Below are 20,097 nucleotides of genomic sequence, written 5' to 3'. Positions count from 1 at the left end.
TTATTACATAATTATTTATATAATGATTAATTTTATAATTATTTATATAATTATTTATATCCATTATTACATAATGGATATAATATTATATAATATTGTACATTAGTTTTTCGAAGAAAATATTATTCTATCAATCGCTATTCGTGTTAATAATATCAATATTATTAATTAATAATAGTTAATATCAAATTTTAAGTTAAAAATCAAATTAATGTATTAATATTAATATTACTAATTAATAATAATTCATAGCAAATTTTAAATTAATAATTAAATTAATATATTAATATTAATAATACTAATTAATAATAACTAATATCAAATTTTTAATTAAAAATTAAATTAATGTATTAACATTAATGTTACTAATTAATAATAATCAATATCAAATTATAAATTGAAAATTAAATTAATATATTAACATTAATATTACTAATTAATAATAACCAGTATCAAATTATTAATTTGAAAATTAGATGAATATATATATATATATAAATTATAAATATGAAAAATTAAATTAATATATTAATATTAATATTATCCAATCTTATCGCTGCTCGTGTCGAAGCGACGATAAATCGACGTCTGCGATTACAGGTTAATTTGACTTATTTCTGTTTCTTGTTTCCGTTTTATTGTGGCCGTCTCGAATACACCGATCGAACAGCGTGAACGATCCATGGCGCGCGTAAGAGCACTTTGGTACTTCGCGGCACGCGCATGAATCAAGGTCAGTGACCGGCGATGACCAAACACCGCGAAAAGCAAGGTGTGCCGCCGCGGTAAATACAATTTCGTACATAGTATAGTATATTATTGCGCATCGGCCGCAATGTGTACGCCGGCGAAATAATGGTCCATCGGCGAATGGCCGTCTAGCGAACGCTGAGGTTCCTACCGGACGGTGACGTCACGAACGCGTTCACCTCTCCGCGTCATGTCGCCGCTCGTGGGTTCCTCCGTGTTAACCTTTTAGGCACGGTAAGCTGCTATAGCGGCTTCCGTGGATACCATCGATTTGAACGGTACGTCGCTATAGCGATATTTTATTGGATATCGTGATTTTGGACGGTTATTATACGCATATAATAGTAATAATTAATTCATTAACACGTCGAATGCCACGGGGATCACCGGTGACCGGCACTTAACTTGGCGGTAACGCCATGGGGGCCACCGGTGACCGGCGCGCTCAAATTGATAGAAATATATATAATTTAAAACAAATGTCAATATCTAAAATTTTGTATTATTACCATCATCAATTCAAACAGTGACACCTGTCGCAATTAACATGTCAAACATGGTTATACACTGTAACTTATCTATTGCAGATAATATTTCAACACTATACAGGGTGTCCCAAAAATGTCTCGCAATCCGGAGATGGCGGGTTCCTCGGACCATTTGAAGCAACTTCTTCCTTTACAAAAATTTTCTCCGAGGCACCGTTAACGAGTTATTAACGAAAAACAGTGACCAATAAGAATCGAGTACAGCTGTCGCGAGGCGGCCCAGCCAACCAGCGCGCGAAGCCCAGTACCGCTCGTAGCTCATTAACGGTGCCTCGGAGAACATTTTTGTAAAGGAGAAAGTTGCTTCAAACGACTCGAGGAACCCGCCACTTTCGGATTGCGAGACATTTTTGGGACACCCTGTATGTATCACATAAAAGAAAATTCAACGTGGCGCCACGGACAATTTCTGTAAAACCGGCATGGCATTCAACGTGTTAATTAATGAAGTTCTTCGATGTCTAGATAAATCATAATTCATTCATTTTGAGCTCTATCCGCGCGTAATGTCGCAGTGGAAATCGTCGTGAACGGGTTTTGTGCCATCCGCGACCAAGCGCGCCGTACCTAAAAGGTTAACGATAGCGAAAATTCCGCAACTTTCGATCGACAACTGCGGGAAATCTCACGCAAAAATGCATATATTACATGCATATATTACAAATTATGTGGACGTTTCGATTATTGCATGACAAATATTGCGGACGTTTCCGATTACCACGTGTCAAATACCGTGGACGTCTCGATTACTGTGTTACTCTGGAATGTTATATTTCCGATATATTTGTGCAAAAGAGTTTCCTCCATGAATTTCTGGCAAGGCTAACGCCACGTTTTCCATAGGGTGGCATAACCTTACATTTTTCCTTTTCTCTACATCGTTTGATATTTTCTGTTCTCTTTCCTTCGACTTCTTCCTTTGGACTTTTCCCATTTTCTTTTACATGTACACCCACAGCTACGATTCCTAGGATCAAGATATTCTCACTGCAGCACTTTGCAAATTAGGTATAGGTGCTCCACGATCGAGCATGTTCGCACCGGCGCATCGAGTACTGCGCCGTATAGGTTAAGGTACGCGGTTCGGTAAAGCACCGCGGTAATGTTCGCGCATAGTAAAAAATTATGCGCCAAATATGTGCTGTGTTAGACAATAATATTTGAGGCTAGACGATAGCGACAGTGTGCGTCGATTTTTGATCAAAGTGACGATTACTTTATCTAAAAATAACGCTAAAACGAATAGCTTATTATTAATTACCAAAATATAAATGCCTTTCGAATCAGTGTTCGCAGCTGCCGTTGCAAGTATTTCATAATACTCGACGTTTTCATGAGCTTTCGAATATCGAAAATCAATAAATGAATTAAAACTGCGATTGCTGTTACTCGCGTGTCGTAAATCATCGATATTAAACATATAAAAAAATTATGAGATTCATTTTTGGAAGATTACGCACTGCGAAATGTTAGATTTTATTACTTCTATAAAGTACTACAGTATTCGGGGCGTCCGAATACTGTAATTCATAAAAAATTCATAACTTCTAAACTAATTCATTCTCGACCTAAGAGCCCCAATAGTTTTTCAACGGGGATGCAAAGATGCATCGATTCATGGAAAAGAATATACAATTTCCCTGTAAAAAATGATGACGACCTTAATGCTTTCATTGAATAAAAAGTTGCTCGCTAATTTTTCCGAATGCAATTTATCGTCGCACGATTACCGACTGTCTTTCGTTCGAAAATCTTTTTTATCGGCTCGTCGGAGACGCGCGTAAAATCGAGACGATCGTTCTCGACGCGAAACCGGAGAATCCGATAAAAATTGCGTGAAACGGTATCGAAATCTACGCTCTCCTCTATCGGTATTTCAAGATACAGTCAGCCATGAAAATATTGGACACCGGTGTTTTTTCACTTTCGTTCATCGTTCGTTACACCGCGCGTCGCGGCGCGATCAGCGTCGCGCGGGAGACAATTTCGAGAATTCCGAGGAACTCGCGGAAGTGCGCGCGGAGGGAAACAAAGAAACCGGGGGAGGGGGAGGGACAAAGATAGCCTGAAGAGGAAGCCTGAAGAGGCTGGCGTCGCTACGGTCGTCGGCCACCAAGAGGTCCGGCAGTGCTGCACCGAGCCTCAAGCTATATCGAGAGCCGCATTCTCACTCTCTTACTCTCTCTCTCTTTCTCTCTCTCACTCTCTCTCGCTCTCTCTCTCTCTCTCTCTCTCTCTCGGTTCGGTTCGGTTCGGTTCAGACGTCGTCGACGACGGACCGCCGCCGCCGCCGTCGCCGCCGTTCGCCTAGGCCGCTGAAACCCCCTTCCTCGGGTCAGATCTTGATCGAGCTGTCGATCGATGACGGGCTTCCGGTTGTCCGACGTGCCGGAACCGACGGAAAGCTGGCCAGGAACGGAGTGATCGTCGAGCTCGGCTCGACGTGGAAGAGGAGGAACGACCATGGGCAACGCTACCACGAAGAACCACTACTCGAAGAGCAGCCTGGTCGTCGGCGGCGCCTCCAGAAGACCGCGTTGGGAGGGATCAGGTTAGACATCGCTTCCGTTTCCGTTTCCGTTTCGCAATTTTCTTACTCGCGGGCCGTTTCCGGGCCCGCGCTGCCAGGCCGCAAGGTCCCCGCCAAATATGTCAAAGGTTGGCTCCCCGAGGGTCGAGGACGTGTCATCAGACACTGCGCCACCGGGCGCCATCTTGATCGGGACTCGATCGACGATGCGCGAACAGCTTCCGACAACTCTCGACGGACAGCGCGAATGCTGCCGCGCGACGCGACACGGCGCGACACGACGCGACACGACGAGACACGACGCGTCGTCGCCATTGCCGCGTCGCGTCCCGCCTGGCCAAAGGGGAAGCCTCCGGCGACGAGAATGATCCCGCGAGGGTTGCGCGCGATGCATCCGGCGTGACTGACGGAGCTTCCGGTAACGGTGACTCGCCGTGAAACGACGACGGCGACGACGGTGTCGCGACGGTGCGCTGTGTGTCTCGGCTGGCTTCTTCGATTGGCTTGCTTCGACGGTGGGACGATCGCTAAAATTAGGCTGCCTACGCCGACGGATCTGTCAAGATCGCGCAACCGTTTGAGTGATCGGCAGACGCCGGGGTAATTAGCCAGCTGATTCTGTTGCCGAACCGACCGACCCCCACCGGGCTCTTTCCTTCGCGGCTTTTAACCTTTCCACGGTGTTTTGCGACCTGTTTGCTTTCGCACACGGGTTTCTCAGTTTAATACCGTCTCGGCGGAGTCGGATTTAAGCGACTCTGCTTTTTTTCACGGTAGATGCAGATGTTTTATGTCGGTTTATAAAACTAACGATTTATTCGGTTTTTGAAACGGTGTTGTTGTAACGTTCGTAGAAAGAAATAGGTATTGAATAGATAACTCGTAATCGTATTTTTAGGATCTGAATAATTGTAAATTAATATATCATCGGCTTGTTATTTTCGAGGGTTCCGTGAACCTAGTGTTAATTAATTCTGAAACGGCGGACCTTTCTGACGGAAATATAACCTAGCATGCTTCGGATCATTTATAATTTTATTTAACAAACTTTTCGATAGATTTTAATGCACTGATGGATATTGAAAATAGCAAATTACTCTAACGTTTTAATTATTGTGTCTTAAGAACAATTCAGGACGCAGTTGAATGTAATGTTAGTATCATTGTAAGAAATGATATGTTAATGTTGTTAATAATATCATTTCTGAATGATGCATTATTATTATTACTATAAAGAATGATAATATTATTTCAGAATGATGCATTATTATTATTATTATTATTATAAAGAATGATAATATTATTTCAGAATGATGCATTATTATTATTATTATTATTATTATTATTATTATTATAAAGAATGATAACATGATTTAGAAATGGCGAGTTAATATTATTATAAATAACGATGATATCATCTAGAAATGATGTGTTAATATTATTATCAAAAAATGACAATATCATTCAGAAACGATGTGTTAATATTATTATAAAAAATATCATATCACGATATTATCGTATCACTTAGAAAACGATGTGTTAATATTATTATAAATAATGATGACACCGTTAAAGACTACAATGTTAATGCAATTTAATTCGTTTCAATAATTTCATAATTTTACTCAAATGAAATTAATTATAGCGCATCGTTCGCGTAAAATTTTATCATAAATTTAAAAAATAAAGAAATAATAAAGAAAAAATATTCCTTAAACGTGACGCATTTTTGCATGGCAACCGGTGACCTAACCGCTCGAACAATGATCCGCGACAGCCGTGTACCGTGTTTCAAAGGTTTTCGCGACTGAAAGTATCGGTTTCTGAAAAAACGCGTCGACGACGACGCGTCGCAAAGTTTCGCTCTCGCTTTTATGAAAGTTTCGTTTGCGCTGGAAATTCTGTATTTATTTACTGTCAAATCAGCCGGCAATCCAAAATTAACTCATGCGCCTCGGGGGCGTTTATTTTAATAGCCGATGGCAGGGCCTGTTGAAAGGTAGCTGGGCTCCACGGGGCGGATGGAAGCGCGAGAAACGCGAAATCTCGTTTCGACGAAACGAAAAAAAAAAAGACGTAAAACGAAAAAACCGACCAATTTTCTTGGAGAACGACGCGTCCGTCGTGTACGCTGCAAATTTTGACGCGTTCCATTAAAGATCGAGGAGTTAATTAGCAGACTCCGGCGACCTAGAAACAAACCGTTTCCCAGACCTGAAACGTAAATAGAGAAATGTGAACGCTGCTTTGGATATGAATGCGGCGTTCATTGTTACGAGGACGGGAAACCAATGGTGCCTCGTGGTCTCGATCGTTCGAGCCGTCGACTGGTTCACGCCGCACCCCAATTTCTTCAGCTAATTACCGTCTGCTGTTACGATTATTTTTTCTACTTTGATTAATAATTATACTTCATTAATACTAATTAATTGATTAATTAATTTATATACATATACACATATCCTCTCTGAGTGTCCACTCTCCCCCCCCCTCTCCCTCTCTCTCTCTCTCTCTCTCCTTCCCTCCCTCTCTCTCTCATATATACATATATATGTATATATTATCTATATATTTTCTATATATTCTCTATACATATATTCCCTATATATTCTCTACATATTTTCGATATATTCTCTATATATTCCCTATACAATATTTTCTATATATTCTCTATATATTCCCTATATATTTTTTATATATTCTGTATATATTCGATATATATTTTATACATATTCTATTATATTATTATTATATAGATATAGATATAGTAATAATATATATAACATAATATTAATAATATAATAATCTAATCTAATAAATATATAGAATAGAATTCATATTACTATTTATATTATTATTACTAGAATTATTATATAGATGTAGATATAGTAATAATACATATAATATAATATTAATAATATAATAATAATCTAATAATCTAATATAATAAATATATATAGAATAGAATTTATATTACTATTTATATTATTATTAATAGAATTATTATATAGATATAGATATAGTAATAATATTAATAATATAATAATAATATAATAATCTAATATAATAAATATATAGAATAGAATGTATATTACTATTTATATTATTATTAATAATTAATATAATATGATATTAATAATATAATAATATAACAATCTAATATTATAAATATATAGAATATATATATATATATATTTATTAGATTATATATTATATTATTATTATATTATTATATTATTAATATTATAATACATATATTATTACTATGTCTATATATTGTATATTGTACGTATAATATATGCAATATACAATTTATGGCAAGATTTCACCGTCGTACTAGAATCGATTCCAACAATTCGTACAACAAAGCGAGGAAACTAAACGGGGCCAAATTGTCTGTAATAACGATAGGTATGCCGTTGAATTGTATCGGAGACAAGCCGAGCCGGTGTCCGATGTCGGCTAGGAGTCTTGCATAGTTTTCCTACCCCGATGACTGTGAGGGAGCACAGCCAGTGGCCCACAGATTGCCAAACGCTTCAAATTTTATTTTTGGAGCGCCACCTGCGGCGGGCCTGCGCCGGGGGAATGTGTGTTCCACGCGTACGTGAGCATCGTTCTGGCACGTGCGAGCTTTCCGTGAACTTATTAAACGACCGCGGACTCGTTTATCCGATCCATCCTCCCAAAATCATCCGTTTAACCCCTCTATTAACCCCCTTCGCCGTACCTTGACGAGTATGACGCGTCGCGAAAATTTTTAGCAATAATTTGCAAATATTCTGCAGTTTAAAAAATTTTTATAAAATTCTAATCTGTTGTTGTTCTATTGTTTAAACATTCGAGTTAATTTAGGTACGCGGTAAGCGTTAAATTTTCTTCCCCTTCTAAGAAATTGTTGCGATCGAAAAATTGATAATCTGTCCCAACGATATCCTAAATATAATATTATTATAAAATTATTGTATTATATATTAAAATAATAAATATTATATAATATTATAATATTATATTATTGTAATAATTATTATACTAAATATTATTATGATAATTATTATTATACTTGTTATACTATATATTATTATAATGCGATAATAATCCCAAATATATTTACCAGTAATATAAAATGAAAAAGTAATTCTTAAATATATAATTTTGGTTAATTTTAGTTCTAATATATCCCAACAGCATCCTAAATATAATAATATTATAATATTGTTACAAAATAAATTGTTATTGTAATGAATAGTATTATAATAAATATTATTATATAATATTATATTATTATAATAATTATTATAATTATTTTAATAAATATTATTATTATAATAATTGTTATAATTAATATTATTATTATTATATAATAATAATCCCAAATATATGCATCAGTAATATAAAACGAAAAAGTAATTCTTCAATATATAATTTTAGTTCTACTATTATAATATTGTTATAATATTATTATAATATTATTATAAAATAAATTATTATTATAATGAATAATATTATAGCAAATATCAAAATAGTAAATATTAAAATAATAAATATTATTATATGATATTGTAATATTATATTATTATAATAATTATTCTAGTGTCTTCGCAGTTTTGTATTAAATTTGGCTCGCTCATATTCATCGTCCGTTTTTACACGGCTTAAAAAGGTTCCGGAGAAAAAGCCGCGCAAAAAGAGGGGGAACACCGGAAGCGAAAAGGTATTTAAACGCGTCTGATTCTGATTGCAGGTCTTCCAGCTCCGCCGGGGAAGCCGATTTTAATACCGGGAGCGGACGAATCGCAGCCCGAGGTGGTTGCCATTCGTTGGGAGAGGTCACCGAGTAACGGTGGCTCGGCCATCGTCGGATATCTCGTCGAGCACAGACGGCTCGGGTCGCAGCACTGGGTGCGCAGCGCGCCAGGGTTATGCACCTTTCCGGAGCTGACCTTGAGCGGCCTCGAGCCTGGATGGCGCTACCAATTCAGGATCAGGGCGCAGAACGCCGTGGGTCTCTCGCGGCCCAGCGAGATCTCCGATCCGTTGACTGTCACCTTGCAGAGGTCCGCCGCGTCCCCGCCCGGCTTCGACCTTGAGCTCAAGGACACGACCGTCCTCGAAAATGACCAGGTACTTGCTCCGCGTAAAATTCCAAAATCAATACAATACAGTTAATACAAATTATATGTAACAAAATTATATATAATTAATTAATAATAAAAATTAATCGATTAATTGTTATCTTGCGTAAAGATCCAGAGTCTGCCGATAACAGAATATAAAGTACAATAATTAACGGTACAATTAAAATACAATAAATAATTAAACAATAATTAATAGTACACTTCAACGGTTGTGCTAGTTTCGTCATTTCAGGATGAAAAAGTTTAGCATTTAAAATACTAAATAAGAATATATATTAGTTATATTAATATATTATTATATTATATATTAATATATAATATAAATTGTAATATATTAATATATTAATATTAATATATATTAATTGTTCGTTCATCAATGTTTACCATTTGTTTCTATCCGCAGGCCGAATTCGTGGTGCGATACACCGGCTCACCCCTGCCGAAGATCTCGTGGTTCAAAGACGGCTTCGAGATCTTCAGCAGCAGGCGAACTAGGATCATCACGGACAGCGGGCGAAGCGTTCTCTTGATCCATCAAACAGCCCTGAATGACGAGGGCGAAATCAAGTGCACGGCCACCAACAGAGCCGGCCACACTAGTACCAAAGCTAGACTGATGCTCGAAGGTGTGCAGGATATTCGATTTCATACTGAAACTTCTCGCCGTGTTTTTTTAAATATTTAACCAAGGCGTAGCTTCATTTTCAAAGCTTTCGATTTTCGAAAAAAATTGTCAAAATGTATATATTGCTCCTCTGTGTTCAAACAGTGACAATTCTTTCAATCTGTCCACTTCTTTCAATTGCAAATAGTAGCAACTTAGTAGCTTATTTAGTAGCATATTTAGCAGTTTATCTAATAGCTAATAATTTATTTAATAGCTAAATTTAATGGCTGGCAAACATATTTTTACAAATATCCTGATTTCTTTAACGCTGCATTTACATAGCATTAAAATACTGGCTACTATACAGCGTGTCCCATAATTATGTTAACAGGCAGAGACATGCGATTTCTGAGGTCATTTGAAGCAACTTTTTCCTTAGCGAAAATGTTCTACGAGGCTTCGTTTACGAGCTATTAACGAAAAACGCTGACCAATGAAAGATGGCGTACGGCTGACGCCCCGCCCTCGCGGCTGCTACCGCTGCGTCAGGCGGCCGGCGCGACGCGGCATTGGCCTCGAGGGTGGTGCGCCGGCCGCACTCGCTCTCCGATTGGTCACTGTTTTTCGTTAATAACTCGTAAACAAAGCCTCGTAGAACATTTTCGCTAAGGAAATAGTTGCTTCGAATGACCTCAGGAATCACCTGCTTCCGGCTGTTAACATAATTATGGGACATCTTGTATATTACTTTATAAAAGTACGAATAATATGTTTATTCGATAAATTCCTCCTCTTAGTAATAATAATAATAATAATAATAGTAAATAAAAAATAATTAAATGTGTCCTGACAATCTTAAAGTAAACGTAACGGTAATCGCGAGGCTCGTACGAGTTTTGGATAATGATTCCTCGATTTTCATCGACTTTTTCGTTTGTCCAGCGCCACCAAAAATCCGGCTCCCGCGACAATACGAGGACGGGCTGCTTTTCGAACAGGACGAGACTATCAGATTGAAGGTGACGATGGCTGGACGACCCCCGCCCTCCGTGATGTGGTATCACGACGGCGAATTGATATCGGATGACAGCAGACACGTCTTCGAGACGATGGACATCGAGGCGATTCTAAAGATACCGGATGCCAAGCGCATCGACAGGGGAGAGTACACGGTCAAAGCCATAAATAAACTTGGGGAGGACATATCTTCATTTCTAGTTACAGTCACAGGTTAATATAAATACAATGTAGCAGCAGGGCTGTGAAGAATGCATTAACATTCTTCGCGCGAATTAAAAACGACGGCGAATAGATTTTGAATAGAAATCTAAATTGTAATAGATTTTTGTAAGAATTTCAATGGCGGATTTAATTATAATGGAATTTTATTCTAAATTTTAGAGGGTAACAGATCTTTAATGTAAAATTTGATTCTGATAGATTTTTAATATAAAATTTAATTATAATGGATTTTCAATATGACATTTAATTATAATGGAGTTTTATTATAAATTTAAATTGTAGTAGATTTTTTATAGAGATTTAAATTACAGTAGATTCTTATAGAAATTCAAATAGAAAATTTAATTGTAACGAGTATTTATCGTAAACTTAAATAGTAGTAAATTTTCAATAGAAATGTAAATTATAACAGTTATTTATAGGAATTTCAATATAAAATTTAATTGTAATTAATTTTTATTATAACTTTAAATTGTAATAGATTTTCGATAGAGATTTAAATTACGGTAGGTTTTTATATAGAAATTTCAATATAAAATTTAATTGTAATGAGTATTTGTCATAAATTTAAATTACAATAGCTTTTTAACACAAACTTAAATTATAGAAAATTTGTATAGGAATTCAAACAAAAATCCGCATTTGAGCGATTCTCTAATGAAAAAATTGCGCTTTCAGACCGACCGGCCGCGCCTGGGAAAGCTATGGTCACCATGACACTGGGCAGGTCGGTGACACTGTCTTGGCAGGAACCAGAGGACGACGGTGGTTGCAAAATAGGAACGTATATCGTCGAGTATTACAGGGTGGGTTGCGCAAACGTTACTGCGACGATCGGCGCAAATTTACGTTCCCCTAATAGATCAACGATTAACTATAAATAATTGTTCCTTAGATTGGCTGGGACGTTTGGTTGAAGGCGACCACCAGTAGACAGACCAAGGCGACCTTGTCGGAGCTGATCGAGGGATCGGAGTATAAATTTCGGGTGAAGGCTGAGAATCCTTATGGCATGAGCGAGCCTAGCGAAGAAAGCGATGTGATCTTCATTCCAGATTTAAAGAGAGGGTACCGTTCGAAAATTTTAATTATCTAACATACCGACCGAGATTGTCGAACGATAGACAAAATGTTGTTCTAACGCTGTCGAACGGTCATATAAAGTATGTCAACTTATAACGATAATAACGGTACAGTAAATTCTACCTAATTGAAAAATTAATAAATGAGATTATTAATATACAATTATATTATATATAATATAATTATACATTATATATATTATATTAATAAATGAAACTAATAATATGTAATTATATTATACATATCTTATATATTATTAATTTAATTTATTAATTATATGTAATATAATTATACATTATATATATTAAATGAATAGATGAAACTAATAATATATAGTTATATTATATATAATGTAAGTATATATTATTAACTTTATTTATTAATTTTTCAATTTTCAAATATATAATATAATTTAATAATAAAATTAATAAATGTACAATTTGTGTGGAAAGAGAAGATATTTTTATAGTTGTCTATACATAGCTGTATACATTATTATGGTATTTCTATAGTCACAATTGGCGATAATAAAAAAGCGCCGCGATTCTCGACATTCCTGGGAGAAATTACTGTAGTTAACATGCTTTTTTTGCTTCTCTGGAAAAACAGTATAGTGACACCTTCCATGGGCGGGAAGTCGCAGAGCCACCGTGAAATCCGATCGCGGGAGAAGCGCGAGGTGAGCTTTGCCATGCCGACTCAAAGAACGAGAAGCCTGACGCGGGAAGAGGGCCGGGGCAGGGACGAGGAGGACGAGGGACGTTTCGGGCCCAACAGTCGGTCCGTGTCGGCTCAAAGACTCAGCAGACCGTCCAGAGCGGACAGCAGAGTCACATTCGCTATGGACACGTTGGACAAGTCGGAGCCGCCGGTGCCCCCTGCCAGATCGAGGGATCATTCCAATACAAAGCACGACAGCCGATCCGAGATTTACACGGATCGCTCGAGTATCGGCGCGAACGTAACGAATACCGAGGCAAGTCGTTCGTTCCTTTGCCGACCAATTTTCTATCGAATGTTTTTAATTGGTGGATTGCGGATTTGGTGCATTCGTGGGAAAAATACGAGCACAGTAAATTCTCCCAAATTTTCCTTTAGCAAACAAAAGTGGACAATTCATAGAAACTATTTTTATAGTATAGTCATACTAGTATATCATAACAATTACGTGCACTAATATATTTAATATAAAGACGAGCACAGTAAATTCTTCCTAATTTTTCTTTCAGCTGGTAAACAAACGTGAAGAATTCATAGAAACTATTTTTATTTGATTTCTGTTTCGACAAATTATCTTGGAAAAAATTGTATTTCGGTGCTTATTAGTATCTTGCCGAATACCTTATTAAGTCTAATACATAAGCGAAAAGTTATTAACAAATATTTCTTGCTAAGAATAAAACGACTTCGTTGTGCAACGCTGAAATTCACTGTTCGCGATAATTGTTGTAATTATTCTGAGACATAGCTGGTAATCTATCGACATATACGATCTATAAATGAACCCTTTCATGGGCACCATATGAATTTTCAAAAAAATTGGAACATTCGCTTACCGTAATTTTATCATATAATGGTATTATTACATTATATTGCTATAATTATATAATAATTATTGCTTATAATATATAATATATAATATATAATATAATAGCATATAATTATATAATAATTATAGCAATATAATAATTATATAAAAGCGAATAACAGCTGTGATAAATAATAAATAGTAAAAAAATTGCTTATAGCAATATTATATAATATATATATAATATTGCTATAATATAGCAAGATAATGATTATATTATATATTGCTATAATATAGCAATACAATGATTATATTATATATTGCTATAATATAGTAATATAATGATTATATAATATTGCTATAATCATATCACAGCAATCTTTTACTATTTATTATTTATCACAGCTGTTATTCACTTTTCTGTTACTTTTAACGTTTCACCCCTTAAAATTGGGGGTGGTGGGACCTATGCATAGATGGCAGCACACTTAAACGATAAAAATACTTGAGCCCAGTGCCTCTGAAAGGGTTAAAAGAGAAAAATAAACAAAAATCGCATCCCTCGATAAACTACAATGTTTTTAACGAAGCAACTTTTCGAACAGATTACAAATCAAGTAAAAGATACTGTAGCAACCGTAACATCCCCCGTCGCCGTGCCAGCGTCGCCGCCCCCCGAGGAGGAGTCCGCCAGACGATCCACGTACCGGGAGTCTCGATCGCGATCGACTTCCGTATCGAGGGAGCGCAGCATGTCCCCTTTGTCGATGCAGCAAATTCCAGAGGAGGAGAGTCCGGCAGCGTCCACGCCTCCTCTTCGTCACTCGGTCAGCTTGACCTTGAGGAAGCAGCAGGCGATCGTCGACGAACCGGAGCCACCACCGTTCGCGAAGAGTCACTCGTTGGACGACAAGCCGGGCTCACCGACAACCCCGAGAGAGGACGACGAAAGCGCGCTGCACGGAAGCTCGGAGTTTATGCTGGTTCTGTACCCCGACGACCAAGACAAGAAACTTCTGGACGTCGTCGTCGGTTCGTCGAAGACTTCGGGTAAAGTCGTGGTTGTTTTTTTTCATTGGAAAACCATTAATATTATTATATACTACTTAATATACTACTTAATATATTATATATAATATAATATAATATACTGTAATATACTATATTTAATACTATATTCTATACTTTATTATATATAATATATATTATACATAATAATTATGATATATATTAATAATTAAATATATTAATGTGTACATATAGTAATATCAATGAATCGTTAACTTATCTTATTACGTCATTTAAAAAGATAACATGTCAATGAAGGAGCAGGTTAATAGTACCATGTATTATTAGACTTTGTTAATTTATAATCTAGCGCAATACTATTAATATAATATATTATAATAATTATACGTATGATATATAGTAATATATTTAATATTAACATGCTTAGTCATATCATAACAATAGTCATATATACATATATAACAATTACGTATAGTAATATATTTAATATCAATATGTTTAGTCATATTAATATATTACAATAATTATTATTATATATAACAATAATAATATACTATTATATACAATATATTTAATATTAACACGATTAGTCATATTAGTATATCATAACAATAACGTACACTAATATATTTAATATCAATTTGTTTAGTCATATTAGTATATTACTTCAATTATTATTATATATAACAACAACAATAATACATTATTATATACAATATATTTAATACTAACAAGATCAGTCATACTAGTGCATCACAAAAATAACGTGCACTAATATATTTTATATCAATATGTTTAGTCATATTAGTATATTACTCCAATTATTATCATATATAACAACAACAATAATACATTATTACATACAATATATTTACTATTAACAAGATCAGTCACACTACTACATCACAAAAATAACAATGCACCAATATTATATTAAACACTAATTCGAAAAACCATCTCCAAAGAAGAGAAACTAAAACCAAAACGATCACCCCACAGAAGGAAGACAAGCAGGGGCAGACGAAGGGGACGAGATGGACGACCTGATCCCTCCGCCAATGTCGCTATCCTTGCCGGAGCTGTTCAGCCAGGAGCACCAAGTGGTAGAGACGCTTCGGGAAGCGGTGAGCTCGACGGAGCTTCTGCACGAGCGAGCAATGGAGCGGTTCTACCGCGCGGTGGCAGCGGAAGAGGCGTCGGAGCAGGCGAAACGTAGGACGCGGGTGGAGCGGAGGACCGGTGAGCTTGCGTCGGTGGCGGAGGGGGGCGGTACGGGAGGGGACGCGGAGGCGCAGGACCCGCGGCGCTCTACGGTGCTGCGCAGACTGTCGAACCCGGGCGTAACTGCGCAGAACCTGATCAGCTGGCAGGCGAAGAAGAACCGTCGGCGGTCGAGCGAGGGCCAGCCGGAGGTGCTGAAGTCGCCGTCGAGGCTGACGGCGCCGACCGTCTTGCCGGACATAGAGGCCAGATCGGATCCGAACTTGCCGAGCGACGCGGATCCGTCGGCCGGCGTCTGGGGGTTGGACAAGGAGGCGGAGGCGGCGACGCGGCTGCGCAGGTGGCACGATGCGAACGTGCCACTGGTTCCGGAGGGGGAAGAGGAGGAGGAGGATAAGGCGGCGAGATCGATGCCGTGGCAGGCGGAGGCGAGCGGGGGCGGCTCGCGCAGCCAAGGGGTGGTTTCGGCGATTGAACCGGCGACGCCGGCGGTTCAGCCGGAGCCTAGAGAGCAGGAGGAGCAAGAGGACGATGAAGAGGAAGAGGAAGAGAGCATCGAGACATCGGAGGAGTCGTCGGAGGAAGGCAGCAGCGAGGACAGCGAGGACCTGAAGCTGCTCAAGGCGAGGATCCTGGCGAGACAAGTCCTTGAAGAGGAGGACACGTACCATCCTCGAGGCAGACCGGTCCAGCACATGGACCTGGAGCCTCTCGCGATTCACGCGCACAAGATCCCCACCCTGGACGTGACTCCGCCCACGCCGACCTCGCCAGGACCCGCGTCGCCCACCAACCTGGTCCCGAAGTCGATCCTGAAGAAGCCAAAAGAGGAGCAGCCGATCCCGGTGAACAGCTTCGGCAGGTCGATCCCGCCGGAGAAGCCCGTCCGAAAGGTGCCTCCGGTGCAATCCGTGCACCCCGTGGTCACCAGGGATGAGGAGGTCAACGAGCCGCAGACGATGAAGCCGCCGGCTTTGTCGGAGTCCGACACAGACAGCATGATGTCGGCCGGCGAGGCGGCGAAGACGCGCAGGATCCAGGCGAAGATGCGGTCGGCCGCCTCCGAGGAGGAGATCGACGAGGAGGACGTCGAGGCGCGGATGGCGGTCGTGAATCACTATACCGAGATCGTCAGGGAGCACTCAAGCCGTTATAGTTACCGGGGCTCGGAGGAGCGGAGGTTCAGTGACGGCCTCGCCGGCTCGCGAAGGTCATCCTACTCAGAAGAGCAGGGCAATTTAGGGCGGGATCGGGGCGAGAACGTTGTGACGAAGAAGCAGGACGTTAGAGAGACGGAGAAGCAGCGGGCTGCGGTGAGGAGGGAGAGCAAGGTCGACGGGGCGAGGCAGGAAGAGCTCCGGAAGCCGAGAAGGAGCGCCGGTTCCCGCGGGACCACCCCGGCGAGGGATACAAAGTCTGGCAAGGAGCTCGTCAGGGACTCCGTCAGGGACTCCGCGAAGGACGCGCGAGCCTCCAGAGCATCGAGCAGGACCCAGTCGCCCGCCTCGAGGTCCAGGAACGCGTCGTCCGAGAGAGGCGGCGGGTCTTCAAGGTCCTCTTCGAAGACCAGGGCCCGCGGCGCCTCTCAGGACAGGCGACCCGTCTCGCGGACCGGGTCCGAGGACCAACGACTGGTCAAAGAGAGGTCCGTGGACGACGAGGCTCGCAGGTCGAGGAAGCCTTCGCACTCCAGGTCCAGTTCCAGGGACAGGAGCAGGAGCAGGAAGGAGACACCGGTGAAGGCGAAGATGGAGCGGCTGCAGAAGGCGCTGGAGAGCAAGAAGTACCGCGGATCCAGGCGCGGATCTGGCGTCGAAAGGGACCTGGTCCAGGGCCGGCCGAACGGCGAACAGCTGGCCATCGAAGCGCAGAAGAACGTCAGGTTCACCGTCGGCTATGTCACCGATCTGATCCTCCTGATGGCCGCCGTCTACGTTTATCTGTTCAAGAAGGAGACCCTCGCGATACCGTTCATCGCGCTGCTTCTGTACAGGTGGATCCAGCACGAGATTAGGGGGCGAGTCTCGCGCGGATGGTGGTGGTCCGAACGGAAACAATGATGATGACAGCGGGTCGTCGGAGAGATTGGGAGATCGAGAGCGATATATCGGCAGGGTTGAACTGATCCGGAAGATCTTGATCCGGGAGGAAATATCATTGACGATTCTTGAGCGGAGGCGGAACCGAAATATAGGGATTTTATCTCTAATTTGATAAGATTGAGATTTAGATTGCGCGCAAAAATTGACAATTTTGGCTCGTTTTTATAGTTACCGGTTGTCAAGGTTATCTATTTTATTGTAAAAGTTGTTAGTTAAATTTAGTATACATTTATTATATTATACAATTTTTCATTTGAATTTATTATTCGTTTATCATATTGTAAAATATATTCTTTAAATTTATTATTTATTTTTATTACATTATAAAGTATGTTATTTGAATTTATTATTCATTTATTACATTGTGAAATATTAAAATTTAATTATAAAAGCGAGCCGCGAGGCTGGAATAAATCGTGTCTCCTCTTCTCAAATTGTGCATTTCTGTGCGCAATCTGAGCGCGAATTAGAGAGTATTTACTGTGCACCGTTGATCATGCTCGCGCGGACCACCGTGGACCGGAAACGAACGGCTCGAATAGCCGCGGGATTTGATCGGTCGTGAACGAAGCGTGGCTCGTCTGCGCGAGATTCGTCGTTTCGTACCTCTGGTTTTGATGTTCAGGCTGGGTAACGTAACTTGGTCACCTGAAATTCGCTTTTGTAACGCGGAAGCAACTTTTGGGAAAATGTTGCTCGAATTGAAAGCGACGAATGTTTGTGTCTATGATTTTAAAAAGATGATCGCAGTTATACGAACGATATGTTCTAATGGGACAGTAAATTGTTCTTGATTTATTTACATTTTATATATATTTAAGTAAAACATTTATTGCAAATTGATGAAGAATTGAAAGAAGCCAGCCTCGAGAAAAATTGTTTGTTTATTTATAATACATTTATGTGCGTCTCACGTATGCAAGTAATAATATAATATTATTATAATAATTAATATAATATTATTACTGACGTAATAATTGATAATATATATTACTTATTATGATCTACTATAATCAATAATGTTATATTAATTGTTACAATTATAGTTCATTATTATTATTATAACTAATTATTATAATAATTAATATAATAATATTGGTAATAATATAATATCATTTATTATAGAAAATTGATATAATTTACTATAATTGAAATAATAAATAATTTGCTTCTTCGAATCGAACGCATATTATACAGATACGAATATGAATTATCTTATTATGAAATCTGCAATCTGTTTTTCTCATATCGAAAATAAATCGGATATTAAAGACGATCAAGTTACGTTGCTCATCCTGCGTGTAAAATTACAAAAATTTTCACGATGAACGTTCACAGACGAATGTCTGATTTGTAAAAGGAATTTTCAACGTTCGCGGACTTAATCGCGAATCGTTTATAAAAATCGATCGTGGTTCCGAATCTCGGAAATTTTCGAAATTCAGAAGTTTCAGAATAATTCCGGAAACCATAATCGGAGGCTATAACCGTGGCCACGATTATCTTCGATCGATTTAACGCGATTCGAAAGTTTCGTTGAAATTGCGGCGCAGTAACAATAGTAACAATAGCTTCGGGAGCCAATTGTTCGCAGCACAATTCTTGTGCCTTCAATTCAAGAACCATATCAAACGACCACCAAAGAACCACATAGCATAATATACGTACTACATGTGTCAAGAGAGTGAACTATATCGACACAGTTGCATACTATTATAAATTATTGTTATTTATTCTTATTTATTATGATTATTCTTACTGTCTTTACTCGTAATAAATATATTTACAAACATCCTGTTGAATTTGAATCCTGCACGTGTTTTATTTCTGCGAAACCTAAAAGATCACCTTCTCTCTGCGAGACCTAATCGCGTTTCATAGCGTTTCAATTTTCATTCGTTTCGATCATCGAAATTTGGTGTCAACGATAAATCAGAAAAATTTGTTGTAATATATATATATAATAATAATAATACAACTTTATTAGAACGAAGATGGATTATCATGGCGCGAATTAATTGAAAAAATGAAAATCAATTAAAAAGTTATTCAAAAATTATTCAAAAATTACACCGAATTTCAACTTGGATATTTAAAACATTTAAATAAATCTGTTTCGCATTTGCAATTATTAAAACCATAATTGTAAGCAAAATCAGCTAGCAAATGTTCATTATTTATATAATATACAGAGTGTCCCAAAAATGTCTCGTAATCCGGAAATGGCTTTACGAAAATTTTCTCCGAGGCACCGTTAACGAGTTATTAACGAAAAACAGTGACCAATAAGAATCGAGTACGGCCGACGCGAGGCGGCTC

General features: G+C 38.7%; 1 protein-coding gene across 1 annotated transcript; it reads left to right on the top strand.

The window, feature by feature from the left end:
* Nucleotides 1-3,439: 3,439 nt before the first annotated feature.
* LOC143258755 (uncharacterized) lies at nt 3,440-19,586 on the top strand. Its single transcript, XM_076518219.1, has 9 exons — nt 3,440-3,849; nt 8,573-8,952; nt 9,370-9,592; nt 10,516-10,803; nt 11,494-11,621; nt 11,711-11,883; nt 12,508-12,874; nt 14,032-14,476; nt 15,455-19,586. Exons 1-9 carry the CDS (start codon nt 3,762-3,764, stop codon nt 17,734-17,736), a joined length of 4,374 nt encoding a protein of 1,457 aa, XP_076374334.1. The 5' UTR covers nt 3,440-3,761; the 3' UTR covers nt 17,737-19,586.
* The last annotated feature ends 511 nt before the right edge of the window (nt 19,587-20,097 follow it).

This window comes from Megalopta genalis, chromosome 1 (genome assembly GCF_051020955.1).
Source record: "Megalopta genalis isolate 19385.01 chromosome 1, iyMegGena1_principal, whole genome shotgun sequence".
Lineage (NCBI taxonomy): Eukaryota > Metazoa > Arthropoda > Insecta > Hymenoptera > Halictidae > Megalopta > Megalopta genalis.
The sequence above is the reverse complement of the archived record's forward strand: the minus strand, read 5'-3'. Positions and strand labels throughout refer to the sequence as shown.

What these genes read in the sequence shown, in the direction of transcription:
- LOC143258755 (XM_076518219.1), top strand. Translation starts at nt 3,762, where the DNA reads ATGGGCAACGCTACCACGAAGAACCACTACTCGAAGAGCAGCCTGGTC. An exon ending in AGCTAGACTGATGCTCGAAG is followed by an intron (nt 9,593 to 10,515) that starts GTGTGCAGGATA and finishes TCGTTTGTCCAG; the next exon opens with CGCCACCAAAAATCCGGCTC. An exon ending in ATTCCAGATTTAAAGAGAGG is followed by an intron (nt 11,884 to 12,507) that starts GTACCGTTCGAA and finishes CTGGAAAAACAG; the next exon opens with TATAGTGACACCTTCCATGG.